At 49.6% G+C, this 18,344-nt stretch overlaps 1 protein-coding gene across 2 annotated transcripts in view; it reads right to left on the bottom strand.

Moving 5' to 3' along the window:
- The window catches only part of SAP30BP (SAP30 binding protein), a 32,372-nt gene that overhangs the window by 10,821 nt on the left and 3,207 nt on the right, over positions 1-18,344 (bottom strand). For both annotated transcript variants that reach the window (XM_052657444.1, XM_052657443.1), the window contains exons 3-4: positions 17,731-17,778; positions 1,139-1,181 (exon numbers count right to left, since the gene is read on the bottom strand). In XM_052657444.1, the coding sequence (XP_052513404.1) occupies positions 1,139-1,181; positions 17,731-17,778 (91 nt within the window). The remainder of the gene's footprint in view (positions 1-1,138; positions 1,182-17,730; positions 17,779-18,344) is intronic.

An 18,344-nucleotide genomic window follows, 5' to 3' on the forward strand; every position in this document is an offset into this window, starting at 1 on the left:
AGGCCACGGGCTTCCCGGGGGGCTTGCTCTGCTCCCTCTGCCTGTGAAGCCAACTGCGCCACCCCTATGGCGCCATTTTCCCAAGATCAGGCTCTTTGATTTTAGGAAAATTTGTTTGTTTTTTTTTTAATAGGAGAGGAAAGACTCATACCCCATTCATCAGAAAACCCGGGGCTGAAGGGCAGAATCCCGCTGAGCATCTAGGCTGCTCCACGTGGTCAAGGTCCTACCCAGTCCTTCCCTCAGGAGACAAACATAACGAATGACGTTCAGTTCTTTTAGTCACGATAACCAGAATGGGTCCCCACCTGCCATCCCTGCTGAAGGCATCTTGTCCAGAAAAAGGACAGGTCGGAGGGGCTGCCGGATACATCATTTCCAGCCTGGGGCTCCCCCAGGCAGGGCGAGTGAGCCGCAAAGGCGCCATCTGGGAGAGGGGAGCAGGAACTCCGCTTTGTGAGGATTAATGGAACGGGCGGGAAGAGACGGGCAGTCTCGCCACGGAGGGGGAGGGCCAACCCCCCAAAATGTGAGGCTGGGCCAGGCCTCGGGGGAGCCCTGACAAAGTCCATGGCAGAAATGAAAGGAGTCAAAAGACCTTCTGAAAGGCTTCAGAGGCTGGGCTAACCTGGGGCTGGGATGACACGTGGGCTGTGTTCCAGAACCGTAACCGCCCTAGCCAGTTACACAAAGGGCCCCAGGCTCCAGGGCTGGGAGGCATGCTCCCTCCCGGGGACAGAGCAGCATGCCAGCAGAGGCCACATGCTTGCACCCTGAGCCCGTGAATACGCCAGCGGGGAGGCTCGGGGGGTCCAAGGCCGGAGGCCAGGCACAGAGCACAAGGAGAACAAGCTCCCAGCTAGAGGGGCCCGAGTCCCTCTTGACGACATTGGCAACTGACCAAAGCTCCGTGAGATGCACCATAAATATGGTTTTCAAAGAACCGTTCCCTGGGTGTCTCACCCAGACGTCTTAGGAAATGCCAAAAGCCCTGAGAGTTAGAGTCCGGAGACAGGCTTGCAGCTCAGCTGCTGCCTCGGCAGCAGCAGAGAGAAGCCACCTGCGTGGCTGGAAGCCAGCTGGCTCTGGGTGAGGCTCAGAGACCTGCCCCTGGCACCTTCCACCCCAGGGTACTCACCAACTAATTCCTGGGGATCTCGCTTTTCTACTTCCGGGTTATCCTGTAAGAGAAAAAAGAAAAACACAAGGAGTAAGTGTGGGGCTCCCGACCCAGAGTCACTCTCCTTACTGACACCACTCAGAATTTTTTTAGGAAGGAGGAAAGTTGGAAGCATTGCAAGGAACCTGGAGAGCGAGCCGACACTTTGGGGGTCCTGAGACCCCTGAACCTCCAAATATCCCTTCTTCCTTCATCAGAGCAGCTGGGATGCTCCAGCCACCTGCTTCAGTCTCTCCTCCACGGCCTAAAGCAGTGACCAGCACCCCTAATGCCAAGGAGAGCAACCAGCAGCCAGCCAGCCATCACCTGCAAACCTGCACCCTGCCCAGGGCTCCCCCGGGCCTGGCAAGCCGCCCCAGAACACAGCACCTCCGCCTGGCGCCCAGGAAGCAAGAGGTGGCTAGAGAATCTCAAGACCAAAATGCAAGACACTATCTCCTCCTAAGAGATTTTTCTCACTTTCAGGTTCAGCAAAAAAGGGAGGCTTTATCACAAGGGGGCAGTTCACGGAACTGGGAGCAGGCAGGCAGCAGACCTTCAGGGAGTCACACACCGCCCTCAGGACAGCCCAGCTCAAGGCACATGGCTCTGTCTCCCAGCTCACCTGCTGGTTCTCTTTACACTAGCTCAGTCTCTCCAAAGAAAGCTCTCTCTAACCCTTCATGCAAGCCCCTGCCCCCAGCACCCACTTCCACGCTGTGTCCTCTGTTCTGGAGGTATACAGAGCCCTAGGGGCAAAGTTTTCTCATCAGACCACTCTGGATCTCACTGCTCAAAGTAAAGGCTTCCCTGCTGATCCAGTCGTTCCAATGCAGGGCACACGGGTTCAATCCCTGGTTGGGGAACTAAGACCCCCATGTGCCATGTGTCGTAGTCAAGAAAATCCAGTTCTGGCCACGGTCACATGGCTAGGCACCTACTTTCCTTGCTTCTGCTGCCCCAAACACACAATGGTAAAAACATACCTGTTCTCCTCATTTCTGGAGAAACCGAGCCCCTCAGCACAGGTCGGGGTCTCAGGTGCCATGACGTGGTAATGATCACAATGGCAGAAGCTGTGCTCACAAGGCTGGATCTTGTGTCCCCTCCCTTTGGTCAGCGAGGGAGGAGATAAGACAGCAACAATCGTGGACCCGATGGGCACGTGGAGGGGGCTGGGCAGTGCTGTGTATGCCACTCACACGATACGACTTGACACCAAGGTGACGTCTCAGAAGGCAGGCACAGGGAGGCCACCAACCCCCTACCCCCCAGGCTCTAAGACCAGAATAGCAGTTCTTAACCCCCTTCTCCAAAAAGTCCCTAGGATAGGCCAAAACCCCCTCATTCTTTGGAAAACTGCAGCTATTCATTCGACCTGGATGGGCATAACGTCCAGGCCAGGCTGCTTAGCAACGATCGCCCCCAGTCACCCGCCCCCTGCCAATCAGGTGGGCAAAGTGGAGGCAGCCCCAGAGGGCTGCCACACCAAATTCAGGTTGGTCATCAATCAGCTGCTCCACAGAAAGTGGGTCTCGGCGGGCCCCACAACGATCCCTTTGTAGCTGTGACTCTGGGGGAATCCATGCTAAAGAGTGTGGCACACTGGGCTGTAAAAGGTCCTTAATTCTTCCTCCAGGGGACAGCTGTCCGGGTGCTCACTGTGGGAAAACATCACTTGGACACATCCTACCTCCCCTCTGGGGCCATCTGGCTGGTCCCACAGGCCTGATGCATTAACCCTTCAAAGGCCTCCTAGCGCTCTTTCCCAAAGCGCTGCCCTGGGCCCTTTGGAGGCCAAAATGCAGAGCAGCAAGGAAGGAGGCAAGCCAGCCACGTGGGAATTCTGCTGCCTGCTCCGGGGGCACAGGAAGTTAGTCACCAGACAAGTGAGGAGTCTCTTCAAAGGAGAAAGGACCGGTTCCTCGTAAGATTAAAAGGTGTGAGGTTCCTGGGCCTGCCTTTGCCCGGTGATGGGAGGTGGAGTGGGTGGGCAGAGGCGGGGATTCCTGCATTTCACAAGGGCCTGGGCTGGCTTAGCTGAGCTTTATTTAGTCACATCTTGGGGAGAAAAAGAGATGATGGGGCAAAATCACACACAGGAAGTCTTTTTTCTACTACTTTCAGGCTTTCCTTTTTTGACCTGGCTCCTCATTTTCTCCCAGATTTATCTTTCTATACATGCTCCCCTCCCCAAATTAACCTGGTAGTTGGTTTCAATAGGACAACTAGTCTCTGCTTTTCTACTCTCAGAGCGTGCACTTCAAGTCCCATGAAACTACAGCCTCTTATTTAATTCCAAACCAGCACCCCCGGAAAGAAGCTCTGACCCTCGCCCCTTCCCAGCTGGACTTCGGCTCCACGTTTTCTGCAAGCACAGGGACCCGACCGAAAGCAAAGACCCTCCTGCCTTGAGACAACCCCAAAAGCCAAACACCTAACTGAGCCTCCGCAGGCTGGGAGCCACAAACTACAGCAAGGCTTTGGAATCTGCTTGTTGAGATCCCCAACTTGCGTCACAGGCGCCTGTGTGATTCCTAAGGCCCTGGAGAATCCAACAATGGGACTCTGTGCCTCCTGCTGGCCACACCTTGTTACGCTTTAGCAGGGAATTCCTCTGCCCTCTGACGTGGACCAGAGGGCTGTGGGTTTGCTGAGCTCCTGGGCATTTGGCTTGGTACCAAGGTGCCCCTGAAGAAGAAAGCCGACGACCCAAGTGCTTCCAGATCCGAAAGGAGCCTGACCCCCCGCTGCCCCAACGTGAGCCTGAGAGGGGCTGTACTAGACGCCATAAGGACCTGGAGCCATGGCAACACATGTTCTCGGAATGGAGTTGGCTGCAGGACATTAGGGGATGCTGAAGGAAGTCCAGCAAGGAAGGAGAGTCAGGGCGTCCGGTGAGACCACTGAGGACAGGCGTCAAATACCCCAGAGATGCTTTTTAGAACCACTTATGCTCAATTGTCCATCGAGGCAACTTTCATCCAATGAAAGCTGCTTTAGGGGTGAGAACGGGGCTTCACATTCAACCCAAAGACCCATAGGGATAGTCATGCCTCAGATACCAGGAATTCAGCACAAAAATGAACAAAGTGCAGGATAGTTATCTTGGAAGCCAGCCATGGTGTTGGAAAAAACAACTGATGAAGTATTTAAAAGGGCTATCTCCTTAGGAGATTGAAGGAAGGTTCACACATTAAACTGCCAGCAGTTCAAGAAACCGGTTTGACAAAACCTGCTAGCGAGAGACTTGGTATATCCTTAAAGAAGCAGGAGGGGAGCAGGAGAGGACACGAGCAAAAAGCAACAAAAACCCACTGTTCCTTTCCTTCCCTCAAAGCAGGGTTTCAGAAGGCTCACAGGACACCTGCCTTGACTTGCACGAATCCACCCTCCCTGGCCTCCAGGTGGATATTCCGTTGGCCACAGAAATGAACTCAGCCTGGAGATCCAGTTATCAGACAGATAACTGTCTGCATCAGCCGGAAGGCATGAGTCTCGGAGACCTGGACAGACCTGGCGTGACAGCACACGCCCCCTCAGACACCCCGGGGGGCTTTTCACCCGGTTCCTCAGGAAAGTGGCGACAGGGCATCCTGCCTGGGAGAGCACTGCACACAGCAGTTCCCAGGGGGAGAGGCCAGGCAAACCTGGTTTCTGCTCTCCAGTTCAAGTCCTGTTCAGACACAGGAAAAACAAAGCAAAACAAAATCCGCATCGTCCCGCGGAGCCAAGTGAGAAAGGAGGAAGGAGAACCCTGACGCCTCTCTTCAGACCATCTGCACCCCCTACTCTCCCAGGGCTTAAGTCCCTCCAACCAGGGTGTGAGGCAGCTGCCGTGGGCTGGGGCCATCCCGGGAGGGCTGTGATCTGAACCTCACAATTTTGGTTGTGCAGTTAATCGTGCCTGAGACTTGGAAGAATCTAACAGCCCTGTGGCAGGGGCCGCATTTTTAGGAATTACGGAATCTGAGATGTGGTTCCCCTGCAGAGAATGTAAAACTCCAGCCACCAGCAAAACCGTGACCAGAGCAGAGGAAGGAAGTGAAAACAATATGGCTCCATGACGCGCGACAAGCGGCCACGGGAGCTGGAGGGTTTACTCAGCAGAGGAGCGGCAGCTCCTAGTGGCAAGGATGGAGGTTTATTTACAGCCAACACTTCATGAACCCTTCTGAGAGCCAGCCCCACAAAGTGCACTCGAAGCTCTGGGGTCCAACCTGAGACAAGGCAAGCTGGCAGCTGGATTCCGCCAAATCTAAACTCTGCCTCTTCTCCCCACGTTCGGGAGCACTATGCACAGAGAAAACCCTCTGAGCAGAGGGCAAAGGACAGCTGCGCCCCACTCCAGGGGAAAGAAATGTTCCAGACTAGGTTTTCTGGCCGATGATGAAATGCTGCATCTTAAAAGTAGGGGGCAGCTGGGGAGGCAGATCAGAGAAACAAAGCCTCCCAAATCTTCTGTCCTCTGAGACCTGGGGCTCCTGAGCAGTTACAAAGCCCTGGTGATGTCGCACTCCATGAGCAGAGATCCCACTTAAAAAGAACCCTCACTGTGGCCTGAGGCCCCGGGCACGCTCTGCTGGTCATGTTGGCCTCCTCCCCTGCACCAGGCTCCCGGCAAGGCAGCTCCCTGGATCATCCCGTCCCCCACTCCGGCCTAGGAAGCCCCCTTTAGACTTCAGACCTACACTCAAGGAAGCAGGCCTCCACCCCACCCCCATCTGGCCAACGAGAGGACATCTGCCCAGTTCTGTGTTCTGTCTTATTTACCACTGTGTTCCCAGCACCTGCAACAGTCAGTGCCCTGCCTACAACAGGTGCTCAAACACTGATCACAGACACACACACCGCCACACACCCTCCCCTCCTCCCCGCCGCCACCCACGCCTAACCAGCCAGTGGTCAGTTTTTCTTCAGTCCAGTTTAGGGTTTCAAAGCAAACATCACCTTCAGTGCTTGAACCCCCAGACTCCAAACCTGTTAAAGGCCACAGGGAGTTTCAACGTGTGGACTCGACATCAGAAAGAAAGGTAGCAGAGGAGCTAAAGGAGCAGAACTGCAATAGAGGCTGGTGACGGGATAGGCAGGGAGGTGTGTGTGTGGCGGGGGCACGCACCAATACCGAATTTAAAACACCTCAAGTCTACCTTGTTGCTTCTGATCTGAAGGCAAAAAAAAAAAAAAAATTACTATAAAGTTAATTCATCTATTTATTCCACAAATAACTTATCAAGCATTTATTACATACCAGGCAATGGGCCAAACACTGGGCATGTGAATCGAACAGAACTCAGTCTTGGAGAATAATGTTAGGTATCATGCTAAGCACGTCAGTGAAAGATCTCATCTAGTTCTCATGACAGCCTCGTGAACTTGTGGGCAGACAATCCTGCTGTTTCAAGAGCCAAGGAAGCCCCGAGAAGGCTGCCTGAAGGCTTCAAGCTGATGGACAAACGAGGTTTTCTGTGACACCTGAGTCACTTCAGGATGCCCAGAAAGCAGCCATTCCAAATGGCTCCAAGCTCCAGAATAAAATCATCGTGGTCTGACAGTGTTGGGGGCATGGACCGAGAGGCAGGAACCCCAAGACTCAGCGGCTGTCACTGAACCCAGCCGAGTGGGGGCAGCCCCATGAGGCGCAGCCCCCCGGCAGGGGTTGCTTAACCTACACACCCAGGAGAGCCCAGGAGAAAGCCCATTTCCTTCAGTTGTATCCTGATGGTTAGGATTGGGCCACTGCCACGGCAGGCTGCCCGCCTGCGGATGGAAACACTCAACTTATCAGAAAAATGGGCGGAAGCTAGTGGGGCCATTTCGGATTCAATGGACTTGCCTTCACCCCCAGCTCACTGCTGGAAAGGCTCAGCTCCACAAGCAGAGAGGTTTTTACAGGAAAGGGTTAAACAGGCGTCTGCCAAGACAAACTAAGCCAGCTCCAGGGCTGGCCTTGGAGATGGAAGCAAAGGCAGGGAGGGGGGAGGAACAGTCTCTCTGAAATCCTGGCTTTGGTAATGCCCATGGCTCCGCATGGTGCTGAGCCTCTGTCACGTGGACCCACCCAGGCTCCATGTGAAGGCAAGCTCTGGCTGGAGCCACCTCCCAAGGGGAGACTATGCTGACTATTTCAAACGAAACCACAGATCTGATTCAAGACACTTGAAGATGCAGCGGGGGGATTCTTTACCACCTAGGAAGCCCAATTTCAATACAAATGAGTAAAATCCTATCAAACCCAGGAATCCTACAGTAGCATCTCAAGGGACATGGACTGAAGCAAGAAACAGAGGTGAGAAGTGTTGGATCCCTAAAGACAGGCAGCTTCCCTTCTACAACACAAATTTCGAAAAGCTAAGTCCTCACTGGGGAAGGAGGCACCCAGCCACACCTTGGTTAGAAATCCGTGGCATGTGGCCCCGAAGGGAAGGAAGTCTGCTGGGGCCTGCTCGGCTAATGGGCGGGTGGACCGGGCATGCAGCGGCTCCTTCTTGGATGCAGAACCGCGCAGGGGCAGGGTGGGGCGCCTGGGAGTCTCCACTTCAGCTGAGCGGGGCAAGTGCAGTCAAGAAGGTCCTGCTGGCAGCTGCGGGGCTGCCAGGATGGGGGGTGAGAGGGACAGTAGTGGTCCTTCTTCCCTTTGCAGGAGATCACAACTCCCAGCAACCGCAACGTTTCTCCCAGTGGTGTTTCGGCTACACATGTAGCCAAGCTGCCTTCTGAAGGCGGTGAGACAAAGGACCTACCTTGAATTTCTTTCAATCTGGACAAGAGAACTATTTGCACAGCTTGCCCTGCCTCTGTCCTTCTGTCTGCTGCTCAGATCAGATCATCACCCAAATGGACTTGCAGACCCTAGCCTGGGGTGGGTGGGTTCTCCCTGGTGTGCAAATTCTGTCACTTACTCTGTGAAGACCACCTCTGCCTTGTTCAAGAGCAGCCCAAAAGAAGGCCAAATGGCCACTCACTGTGGTGATAGCAAGGCAATGCTGGTGGTAAATAGGCCTGGGTATTTTCAACAGTTCAAAGGCCAAATACAACAGCCAGAAGACAAGACTGGATGGCTCACAAGCCGGGAATGGTCAAGGGCCATTTCCTTCTCTGCGCTTAGGTGAGTCATACTTTTTTTTTCTTTCTAATCAGTACTTAAAAGGATCATGGGTCTGGAAGCCACAACACCGGGGCAGGCAGGAAATGAAAACCAAGATGGAGGGACCAAACATATATCCTCCTCCTCATACCCTAGACAGAACTCACCAGACATTAACATACATCCATCAAGTCTCATAACACCACCGTAAGGCAAACTATTATTTCCATTTCACAGAGGAGCAAACCGAGGCAAAATACAATGAAGGAGTTTCTTGCCTGTAAATGTCAACGTTGGAATTCAAACCCCAGCCTGACTGCAAAGCCTAGAAATACCATTTCCCAACTTATTGCCTCCTCCCTTGAGACTAGGAGGCTGTGAATAGCCACAATTTCTATGAAACCCTTGGTTCAACCATTGGAAAAAGTGAAAGTGTTAGTTGCTCAGTTAAGTCCGACTATTTGTGACCCCATGAACTAGAGATAGCCAGGCTGCTCTGTCCATGGAATTCTCCAGGCAAGAATACTGGAGTGGGTAGCCATTCCCTTCTCCAGGGGATCTTCCTGACTCAGGGATTGAACCTGGGTCTCCTCCTGCATTGCAGGCAAGATTCTTTACTATCTGGGCCACCCAACATTGAAGAGCCAGGAGGTGAAATTCCTCTCCAGCAATGACTCCACAGTAGGTCACAGGCAGGCAGGTATTACACCCTCCACTTAAGGAGAAGACGGCCAGATCTATTATCTTTTAACTACAGTGATCAGGCCCCAGTGAGTAATGTCTGAGTTTACGTGAACGGAAGGGCAGGTCCTGAGGACTTAATCACCTACACACTGGGTGCTGCCACCCCGTCCTTAGCCTAGAGACTTCCTGGGGGCTTACAGAAGAAATGCTACTAAATCCTGAATCCTACTGAGCCAGCCTCCCTTACTGGGTGAACAATCCCGCGGACTTCCAACGAGAACTTACATTTTAAAGAATGAATTATTTCTTGTGACTTGTGTGAAGAGCACGGCACATTTCCTGTCTGTCACTCTCACTGAAAAGAAATTGCCTATACAACACTTTAGCCAACAACTACAAAAATACTTTCATATTTTGCTACTCTGATGTGCCATTTCTGGATTTTATCTTAGCTGAATATGAGAAGGACTAAGAGAATTGGTGTTAAAAAATGTGTTGTTACTACTAGAACAAATGTTGGTGAATCTCAACCTCGTCATCATTCTCCATTTGTTGAAGGTATTTAGAAAAGTATAAAAACAATCTTTCCTAAAGCAGTTCTATTGAGATATAAAACCCACCTGTAATTCTCAGGTGTAATTTTTCATTTATGTCATGCTATTATAGAATTAGGTTTCCCAGGTGGCTCAGAGGTAAGAAAAATCCACCTGCCAATGCAGAAGACACAGGTTCGATCCCTGGGTCAGGAAGATTTCCTGGAGAAGGAAATGGCAACCCACTCCAGGATTCTTGCCTGAGAAATCCCATGGACAGACGAGCCTGATGGACTAGTCCATGGGGTCGCAAAAGAGTCAGACTAAAACAACATTATAGAATTACCCAGACTACTGCAACACTGAAGATGTTTATAATACAAACGAGAACAAAACCAGATACAAAATAGTTACCCTATTACACAGGCAAACCAACAAAGATGGAAGAATGAAAATGGCTACACTGTCAGGATCATGGTATTAGGTGATTTTTTTCTTTCATTAAATATTTAGTCTTGCTATTATGATAGTCTGACAACAAGATACACACAAAAACAAAACCCTGACAGGATAACCACCAGAAAAAGAGCCATATGACCCTTTCCATGTCAAAGACCTCTAAGAGGCCCACATTTAAACTCTAACAAGATAACCTTTGCTCTCCCATCCTGAAAAAGAATTCTCAGTAGAACAATCCACAAGGGAGGCTTCCCCAGAAGCTCACCAAGCAAAGGCACACAATGGCCCATCTCCGCTGGCTGCAAAGACCCTCTGGTTCCTCTGCCACCCCCACAGCCTGTCTCTGGAGTATCCTTCAGGATGACTAGAACCCTATGCTGCTTGTTCATGAAAAGTCTGGCGTCTCCCTTTCTGATTCCAGAGGTACAGCCAACAGACCCAAAGCCCAGGGAGGAAAGCATCTTGCTCTGCACAGATCCTGCGGAAGCTGGCGCCTCTTTCCTTGCGTGGTCACTAAGAGAATGCTGGCAGGCTCCTGAAGTTTTTCCTAGAATGGGTGTCAACAACAAACTCCTGGGAAACAAGCTCTGTGGGCTGCTTTCAGTCTCCAGGCCTTTGATTCTGACATTTTCAAAGATCATTAATAATGCTGGGCTGGGGAGAAGCGGCTGGAGAGGACAGGAAGAGTACAAGTTATTGAGTCAGTTCTGCCCTAGGCAAATCCTTCATCTCAGTTCCAGGTCAATTAATAACACTTGGTGACCAGGACGCTGGTTCTTCTTGAGGGAGTTCAGGTGTGTACATGCAGCCACTGAAGGCAGAAGCCCACTCACCCTGCTGAGCCAGGCCTCCACCAAGCCCCACTGCTCTGAAACTCTATGAGTATCCACCAATGCAGCAGTGCCACACTGCCAAACTGTCTGTCAAGGCACCCCAGGAAGTGGCCATGAAATTTACAAATTTCAAGGGAAACAGCAGTTACTCGACATCTTGTCTGATACCACACCAATTTATGGGTTGTTTTTCCAACGAGGCTACACTAAATTGTGGGGCTTTCCAGGTGGCTCCGTGGTAAAGAACCTGACTGCCATTGCAGGAGACGCAGGTTCAATTCCTGGGTTGGCAACATTGCCTGGAGACAGAAACAGCAACCCACTCCAGTATCCTTGCCTGGGAAATCCCAGAGGAGCCTGGTGGGCTACAGTCAAGAGTTAGCCACCGAACAGTAACACATTAAATCACGAGGACACTGATGCTGACTGGAGAACATTACTTACTGAACAGAACTGTTATTTCTTTTGGCCTAGGAGTTCTGTGAAAAATTCCCATGACACCAAGGATGCTGTGAACTGAGAAACTATAGTAACTTTTGACCTCCAGGATGGGGACATAGAATCAGACTGCCGAACATCGCTCAAAACTCCATCTTAGGCTGAGAAAGAAGACATTCCTACACATTCTCCCCTATCGCTGCCATCACTGCCTGGTATCACAGCCCTGACTTCAGACGTGCCCAGAGTGGTTGAAGTTTGCCTGTTGGCCCACAACTGGATGGAAGCCACGCCAGCGCTCAACCCAGGTCTTCCGACTCCAAACCCACTAGACTGGCTCTGGGTTGTGAATTCCCCATTTTTGCACTACTTTTGGGGCTTAAAGGATTATTGAAATGCTTTCTCTGAACTGGGGTTGTTCACGCCTTTTAAAAAATGCTGGAACAATTTTTTTCTCCACCCAATGTCACCTTCTTGACCCAGAAACACTATTTTGTTTTGACAGATGTTTGCTCCTTGGGCTTGGAGGATTCCTTCCCCGGGTCAAAGCCTGGACCAGCGCGCCTCGCCCCGCAATGGGAGGCTGGGCCTCCCAGTGAGTTGCCCACAGGCTGCTCCAGCTCACCTGTGCCAGCTCATCAGTGCCTGTGTTTTGTTTGCAGAGGAAGAGAGCGTGTCAGGGACAGTGGGTTGAGTGGAAATACCTTTATCTACAGGAACAGTGGGAGTGGGGAAAAAATAAACAAGGGGAAAAGTTCCAGGGCAACCAAGGTAAAACAAGGACAAAGGAGGGTGGAGAAAGGGAAACCTGTGGGCCAAGGGCAAACAGATGGAGGAAGCACTTGAGCTTCAGGGGCCCATCCCTGCGGTGAGGAGCCAGAGGGCTGCCCCGCCCAGTCTGCCTCTGTCTAGGACAGCAGCGCCACCTTCTGTTCAGTAACCAGAACACCTGAGTCTGGCTGCTTGCTGAGGCGAGGTGAGAACAAGATCTGATAAGTGCCCCGCGTCCTGCTTCCTGCGGGACACTCTGCCATCTCCTCCAAGCCCCTCTTCTCTGGTTTAGGGCCAACCCCAGGGTCCGATCCCTGCCACCCTGGGCTGATGGATCAGGAACACATGCTCCCTCTGTTGGGGGAGTAGGGGGGTGGGGGGCAGTGGGACCTGGAGAGTCTCATTTCTTCCTCAAACTCCCAAATATGGGACTCTGCACTCAAAGGTCAGAGAAGGCAATGGCACCCCACTCCAGTACTCTTGCCTGGAAAATCCCATGGACGGAGAAGCCTGGTGGGCTGCAGTCCATGGGGTTGGTTAAGAGTCGGACACGACTGAGTGACTTCACTTTCACTTTTCACTTTCATGCATTGGAAAAGGAAATGCCAACCACTCCAGTGTTCTTGCCTGGAGAATCCCAGGGACGGGGGAGCCTGGTGGGCTGCCATCTATGGGGTTGCAGAGTCAGACATGACTGAAGCGACTTAGAAGCAGCAGCACTCATAGGTAACTCCAAACATCAGTGGGATAAAAATGAGGGCCGTTTCCAGTCTCCGTATTCTACTTTTGTATTCCCAAAGTCAACAGATAATAAAGTTGGAAAATACACAACTTTGCTTATCCACAATGCCAAGTCCTTTCCAAAGAAGCACCTTGGGGGTTTACTCCAACTCAAACCCTCACATTTCTTTTAGGACACTGGTGACTAGTGGTTTCATAAAAGGCCCAGAAATAGAGTTCACTACCTCCTGAAGCAGCTTGACCCACTTTTGGCCTGAGAAGATGGGTGGTTCTTTGTTCAGTTCAGTCGCTCAGTCGTGTCTGACTCTTTGCGACCCCATGGGCTACAGCATGCCAGGCTTCCTTGTTCATCTCTAACTCCAGGAGTTTACTCAAATTCATGTCCATTGAGTCAGTGATGCCATCCAACCATCTCATCCTCTGTCGTCCCCTTCTCCTCCCGCCTTCAATCTTTCCCAGCATCAGGGTCTTCAAATGAGTGAGTTCTTCACCTCAGCTTCAGCATCAGTCCTTCCAACAAATATTCAGAACTGATTACCTTTAGGATGAAGTGGTTGGATCTCTCTCTAGTCCAAGGAACTCTCAAAGAGTCTTCTCCAACACCACAGTTTAAAAGCATCAATTCTTTGGCGCTCAGCTTTCTTTATGGTCCAACTCTCACATCCATACATGACTACTGGAAAAACCATAGCTTTGACTAGATAGACCTTTGTCGACAACGTAATGTCTCTGCTTTTTAATATGCTGTCTAGGTTGGTCATGACTTTTCTTCCAAGGAGCAAGTGTCTTTTAATTTCATGGCCGCAGTCACCATCTGCAGTGATTTTGGAGCCCCCCAAAATAAAGTCTGTCACTGTTTCCCCATCTATTTGCCATGAAGTAATGGGCCAGATGCCATCTTAGTTTTCTGAATGTTGAGTTTTAAGCCAGCCTTTTCACTTTCCTCTTCATCAAGAGTCTCTTTAGTTCTTTGCTTTCTGGCATCAGGGTGGAGTCATCTGCATATCTGAGATTATTGATATTTCTCCTGGCAATCTTAAATCCAGCTTGTGCTTCATTCAGTACAGCATTTCTCATGATGTACTCTGCATATAAGTTAAATAAGCAGGGTGACAATATACAGTCTTGACGTACTCCTTTCCCGATTTGGAACCAATCTGCTGTTCCATGTCCAGTTTTAAGTGTTGCTTCCTGACCTGCATACAGATTTCTCAAGAGGCAGGTCAGGTGGTCTGGTATTCCCATCTCTTTAAGAATTTTCCACAGTTTATGGTGATCCACACAGTCAAAGGCTTTGGCACAGTCAATAAAGCAGATGTTTTTCTGGAACTCTTGCTTTTTCGATGATCCAGCGGATGTTGGCAATTTGATATCTGTTCCTCTGCCGTTTCTAAATCCAGCTTGAACACCTGGAAGTTCACGGTTCACGTATTGTTGAAGCCTGGCTTGGAGAATTTTGATCATTACTAACATGTGAGATGAGTGCAACTGTGCAGTAGTTTGAGCATTCTTTTGGGACTAGAATGAAAACTGAACTTTGCCAGTCCTGTGGCCACCGCTGAGTTTTCCAAATTTGCTGGCATATTGAGTGCAGTACTTTCACAGCATCATCTTTTAGGATTTGAAATGGAAGCCCAACTGGAATTCCATCACCTCCACTAGCTTTGTTCGCAGTGATGCTTCCTAAGGCCCACTTGACTTCATTATGTGAAGGCAAACATCTTCCCTGAAATTCTCTGCATTCCTTGAGTTCCGCATGGGGCTGCCACCACCCTGCCCTCATCAGACCTTCAAACAGACAGAACTTCCAGCAATGCCCTGGTCTTCCCTCGCCCAGCTCCTTAACTTTCTCCACCTGACGTCATTTTAAGTCCCCTCACCTCTGCTCTCCTCAGAGAGAGCACACTCCGGTTTAAAATGCGGCTTCCAAAATCCCAAAACAAGCCCAGTGACACGTGTGGCTGGCCTGGGAAGCGAGCCAAGGGGGCGCTGGTCATCACAACTAACTACTGAAAGCTAAGTGTCTGTTACATTTTGTTAATCCTCATGAAACAAACGAGGCAGATTTGATGATGCAGGTTTATCATCCTTGGGATGCTCTGCTGCCCTCAACATGGCTCAAGACCCCCATGAGGTTAGCAGCCAATGGACATGCAGAGGGCAATGAAAGCAGCTATCAGTTAACTAACATTACCCACCTAAGATTTTTGGTTTTGAAGAACAGTGGTTCTCAAAGTTGATCTGTGGACCCCTGGGGGTCTACAGGGTCAAAACCCCTTTGTATAACACTGAGTAAGATATTTATTTGCCCTTTTCACTGTTACAGGACTTCCCTGGTGGCTCAGATGGTAAAGTGTCTGCCTACAATGAAAGAGACCCGGGTTCAATCCTTGGGTCAGGAAGATCTCCTGGAGAAGGAAATGGCAACCCACTCCAGTATTCTTGCCTGGAAAATCCCCTGGATGGAGGCGCCTTAGTAGGCTAAAGTCCATGGGGTCGCAAAGAGTGGGACATGACTGAGCAACTTCACTTTCACTGTTACATTTATAGAAGTAACAATGTAACTTGTTGTCCCTTTAGAATAAACTGAGGCAGGGACACAGAGTTAGCAATAATTAATTTTCGATTAAAAAAAAAGTCAATTTTACTTAGGAATATCCCTGGTGAAGCAGTAAAAATGATTAACCTTGATCCTTGACCTGAGTTCTTTTTTTTTTTTTAACATTTTGTGTGACTGGGTTACAAGCTGAACAAGCTGCTTTCTTCATGGAACATCATTTCCGCTTGAAAAAGTAACTGACAAACTAGTTATTCAGACTTACGTAGTTGGCAGGCATTTTCTTAAAGACTAAATCTGTCACTCTCTCATGGTTATTTACTGGCGATAAGATTCATATTCTCTAGCAAAGACTAGAATCTGAGAAAATACCTACTTCCCACTGTAAGCATGATCGCTGTCTGATATTTATTGACTTGCCTGATGAGATCAGTAATGTTGTTAACAAATAAGCATCTTTTTTTGACACTGTAGAACTAAATGTGTCAACATTTAGGGGACCCACATAATGCAGTGAGCCGACACTGTCCAAATCACCAGTGTTTAATGATGTGATATCAAGGAGGAGAAAAACAGGCATTTATAGTGGGAGAGACCCAAGGATTTTAACGAAGCAGAGAACGAACAGTTCATTGATAGGGATTCACATTCCTGATGCAACTAATCTTTAGGAAACTACCATCTGCTGAGTTTTGATGAAGCGTCAGAGTATACCCACAAGGACTTGTAGGGCTACCAAAATACTGTTTTCCAATGACCTGCCTGCATCAAGCCAGTTTCCTCAAATTCTTCAACCAAAACAACATAAGGCAACAGACCGAACACAGAAGTAGCTATAAGAACTTATTAATAGCTGCCTATTCAACTAGACATTAGACATTAAGGAGACTTGTAAAATGCTAAAATTTTGTTCTTTTTTTTGGTGATAATTTCTCATAAAAATGTTACTTATGTTAGTATGTAATAGGTATGTTATTTTAAAATTTTAAAAATGTATTTAAAACATCAAAAGATAAAACCAAAATGAACAGAAGTTCTTTGGGATTCTTGCTTTTGACTGTGTAAAGAAACCAAATTGGTGGGTGGGTGGGAGGTTCAAGAGGGAGGGAATATATGTATACTTATAGCTGATTCACACTGTTGTACAGCATAAAGTAACACAACACTGTAAAAATTATCCTCCAATTAAAAAAAAAAACTTTTGAAAAGTGCTATAGTAAAAAATTAAAAGCAGATCTTAAAAAGCCAATGTAGGAAGGAGGGCCATCTAGCGGAAAAGAGAGTTATGACATCAACTCATTTGCTGACAGAATAAATGACATCTCCAGTGACACATCCTAACACTAGAAACTTCACATACTTAAGGCAGAAATATGCAAAATTAATGGTTTGAAAAGCAAAAGTATTGTTAAATATTGACTGAAGTAAAACTTAAATGTGACAGAAAAATTCCTGAAGAGGGAGGGGTGGGAAGGGTTTGAGGCGGAGACTAAGACCTGGAAGACAGTGTGACGCCAGCTTAGGCAGAAGAGGAAGCTGGAGCAGGACGAAGCACAGGGAACACAGGAAACGCATGCTGGGGACCATCTCTAGTCCTGGGAGATGCCACAGGGACTCGGTCTTTCTGCCCCACCCCCGTCACGGGGCCTCTGCTGGCCACTGGGGACCAGAGGATGTCTGAACTGGTGGAGCTCAGTCTGGTTCCGACGCTCACCCTCCACGAGGACTGCGTCAGGTCACCCCGAAGGCTGGGTTTTGTGTTGTGTCTGGGCTGGTGGAGCTCAGTCTGGTTCCGACGCTCACCCTCCACAAGAACTGCGTCGGGTCACCCTGAAAGCTGGGTTTTGTGTTGATTTCCAAGGGCTCCCTAACATGGGGGATGCAGGCGGGCTGTGTGTCTGTGTCTTAACCTTTATCACAATGGGGTCAAAGATGTGTGAATTACTCTCAGCTGCTACTGGGATGAAAAATAAGAAATGACCATGCTGTTTCAAAACAAACCATTCTGTATGGTTTACTGGAGGGTGGAAGGGCACTTGCTTGGAAAAACAAGGCTTAGGCTCAACATCCCCAATAGCTGGGAGAGGTCTCATTTTGTCTGGCCCTCTACGGCCCTTCTTCACGTCTGGACAACTAAAGAGAACCCACAGTGCATGAGGCAGCCCTTGTAGCTTCCTGACTCTAAAAACATTCCCACACCTAACCCACCTGATGGGGCACAGACCCTACAAAGCCCACCTGGATTTAGAGAACAGGTAGGGGGCTGCAAATTAAGCTGCCTCAAGACAGTCCAGGGTGGTCTCCAGTTCTCTTAAAGCTGGGTTGATACCCACCCCCACCCCCTCAAATCACACTGGTTGCATGGTATGTTAGTGGGACAGATCTGGAACCAGACATATGAACTGAGCCATAATGTTAAAAATGCCTTGTTCATATCCAGCCACCCCACCACAGCCAACACCAAATACCTTTGGGTCATCAGCCTCAGGTTTTTCAGTCTCTGAATCGTCATCTTCCTACAAGACAAAGAATTTAGAGGATTAAGCTTAAAGGAGTGGGCCTGAGGTTCTCACATGCACAACTAGGGTATGGAACAAATTTACCCAGCCTGGGTCGTCCCACCAAGAATCCCTCCCCTACCATATGACCCAGGCTCCAGAGAAAGAGGAGGGGAAAAAGAGATGTTCTGGGTAGGAAAAACAGAACATCAGCCGCTCAAAGTCCTTACTCCAGCAGGGCCATAGTCTATATCAATGAAAATGCCTGAGATTAAAGACTACACACACAAAAACGGAGAAAGGTTGCAATACACTTGAGAAAAGAAGATCAGGCCCCACAGGATAAAGCAGGCATGGAGCTGCCAATGAAATACCCATGATTTCAAAGAACAGGAATCCTTTTTTCCTTCTTTGCCTTTCATGTACACAAAGACATCAGACTCCGAGGTCCCGGGACAGCATTCACCTCCCTGAGTGCCATGACCTTTCACCTAACGCTATACCCGAGCGCGTCAACCCAGCAATATCTGCATCAGCATGAACAGTAGGAAGGCAGGCATCAAATGACCAGGGCAAGTGATCTG

Source organism: Budorcas taxicolor, chromosome 19 (assembly GCF_023091745.1).
Source record: "Budorcas taxicolor isolate Tak-1 chromosome 19, Takin1.1, whole genome shotgun sequence".
Classification (NCBI taxonomy): domain Eukaryota; kingdom Metazoa; phylum Chordata; class Mammalia; order Artiodactyla; family Bovidae; genus Budorcas; species Budorcas taxicolor.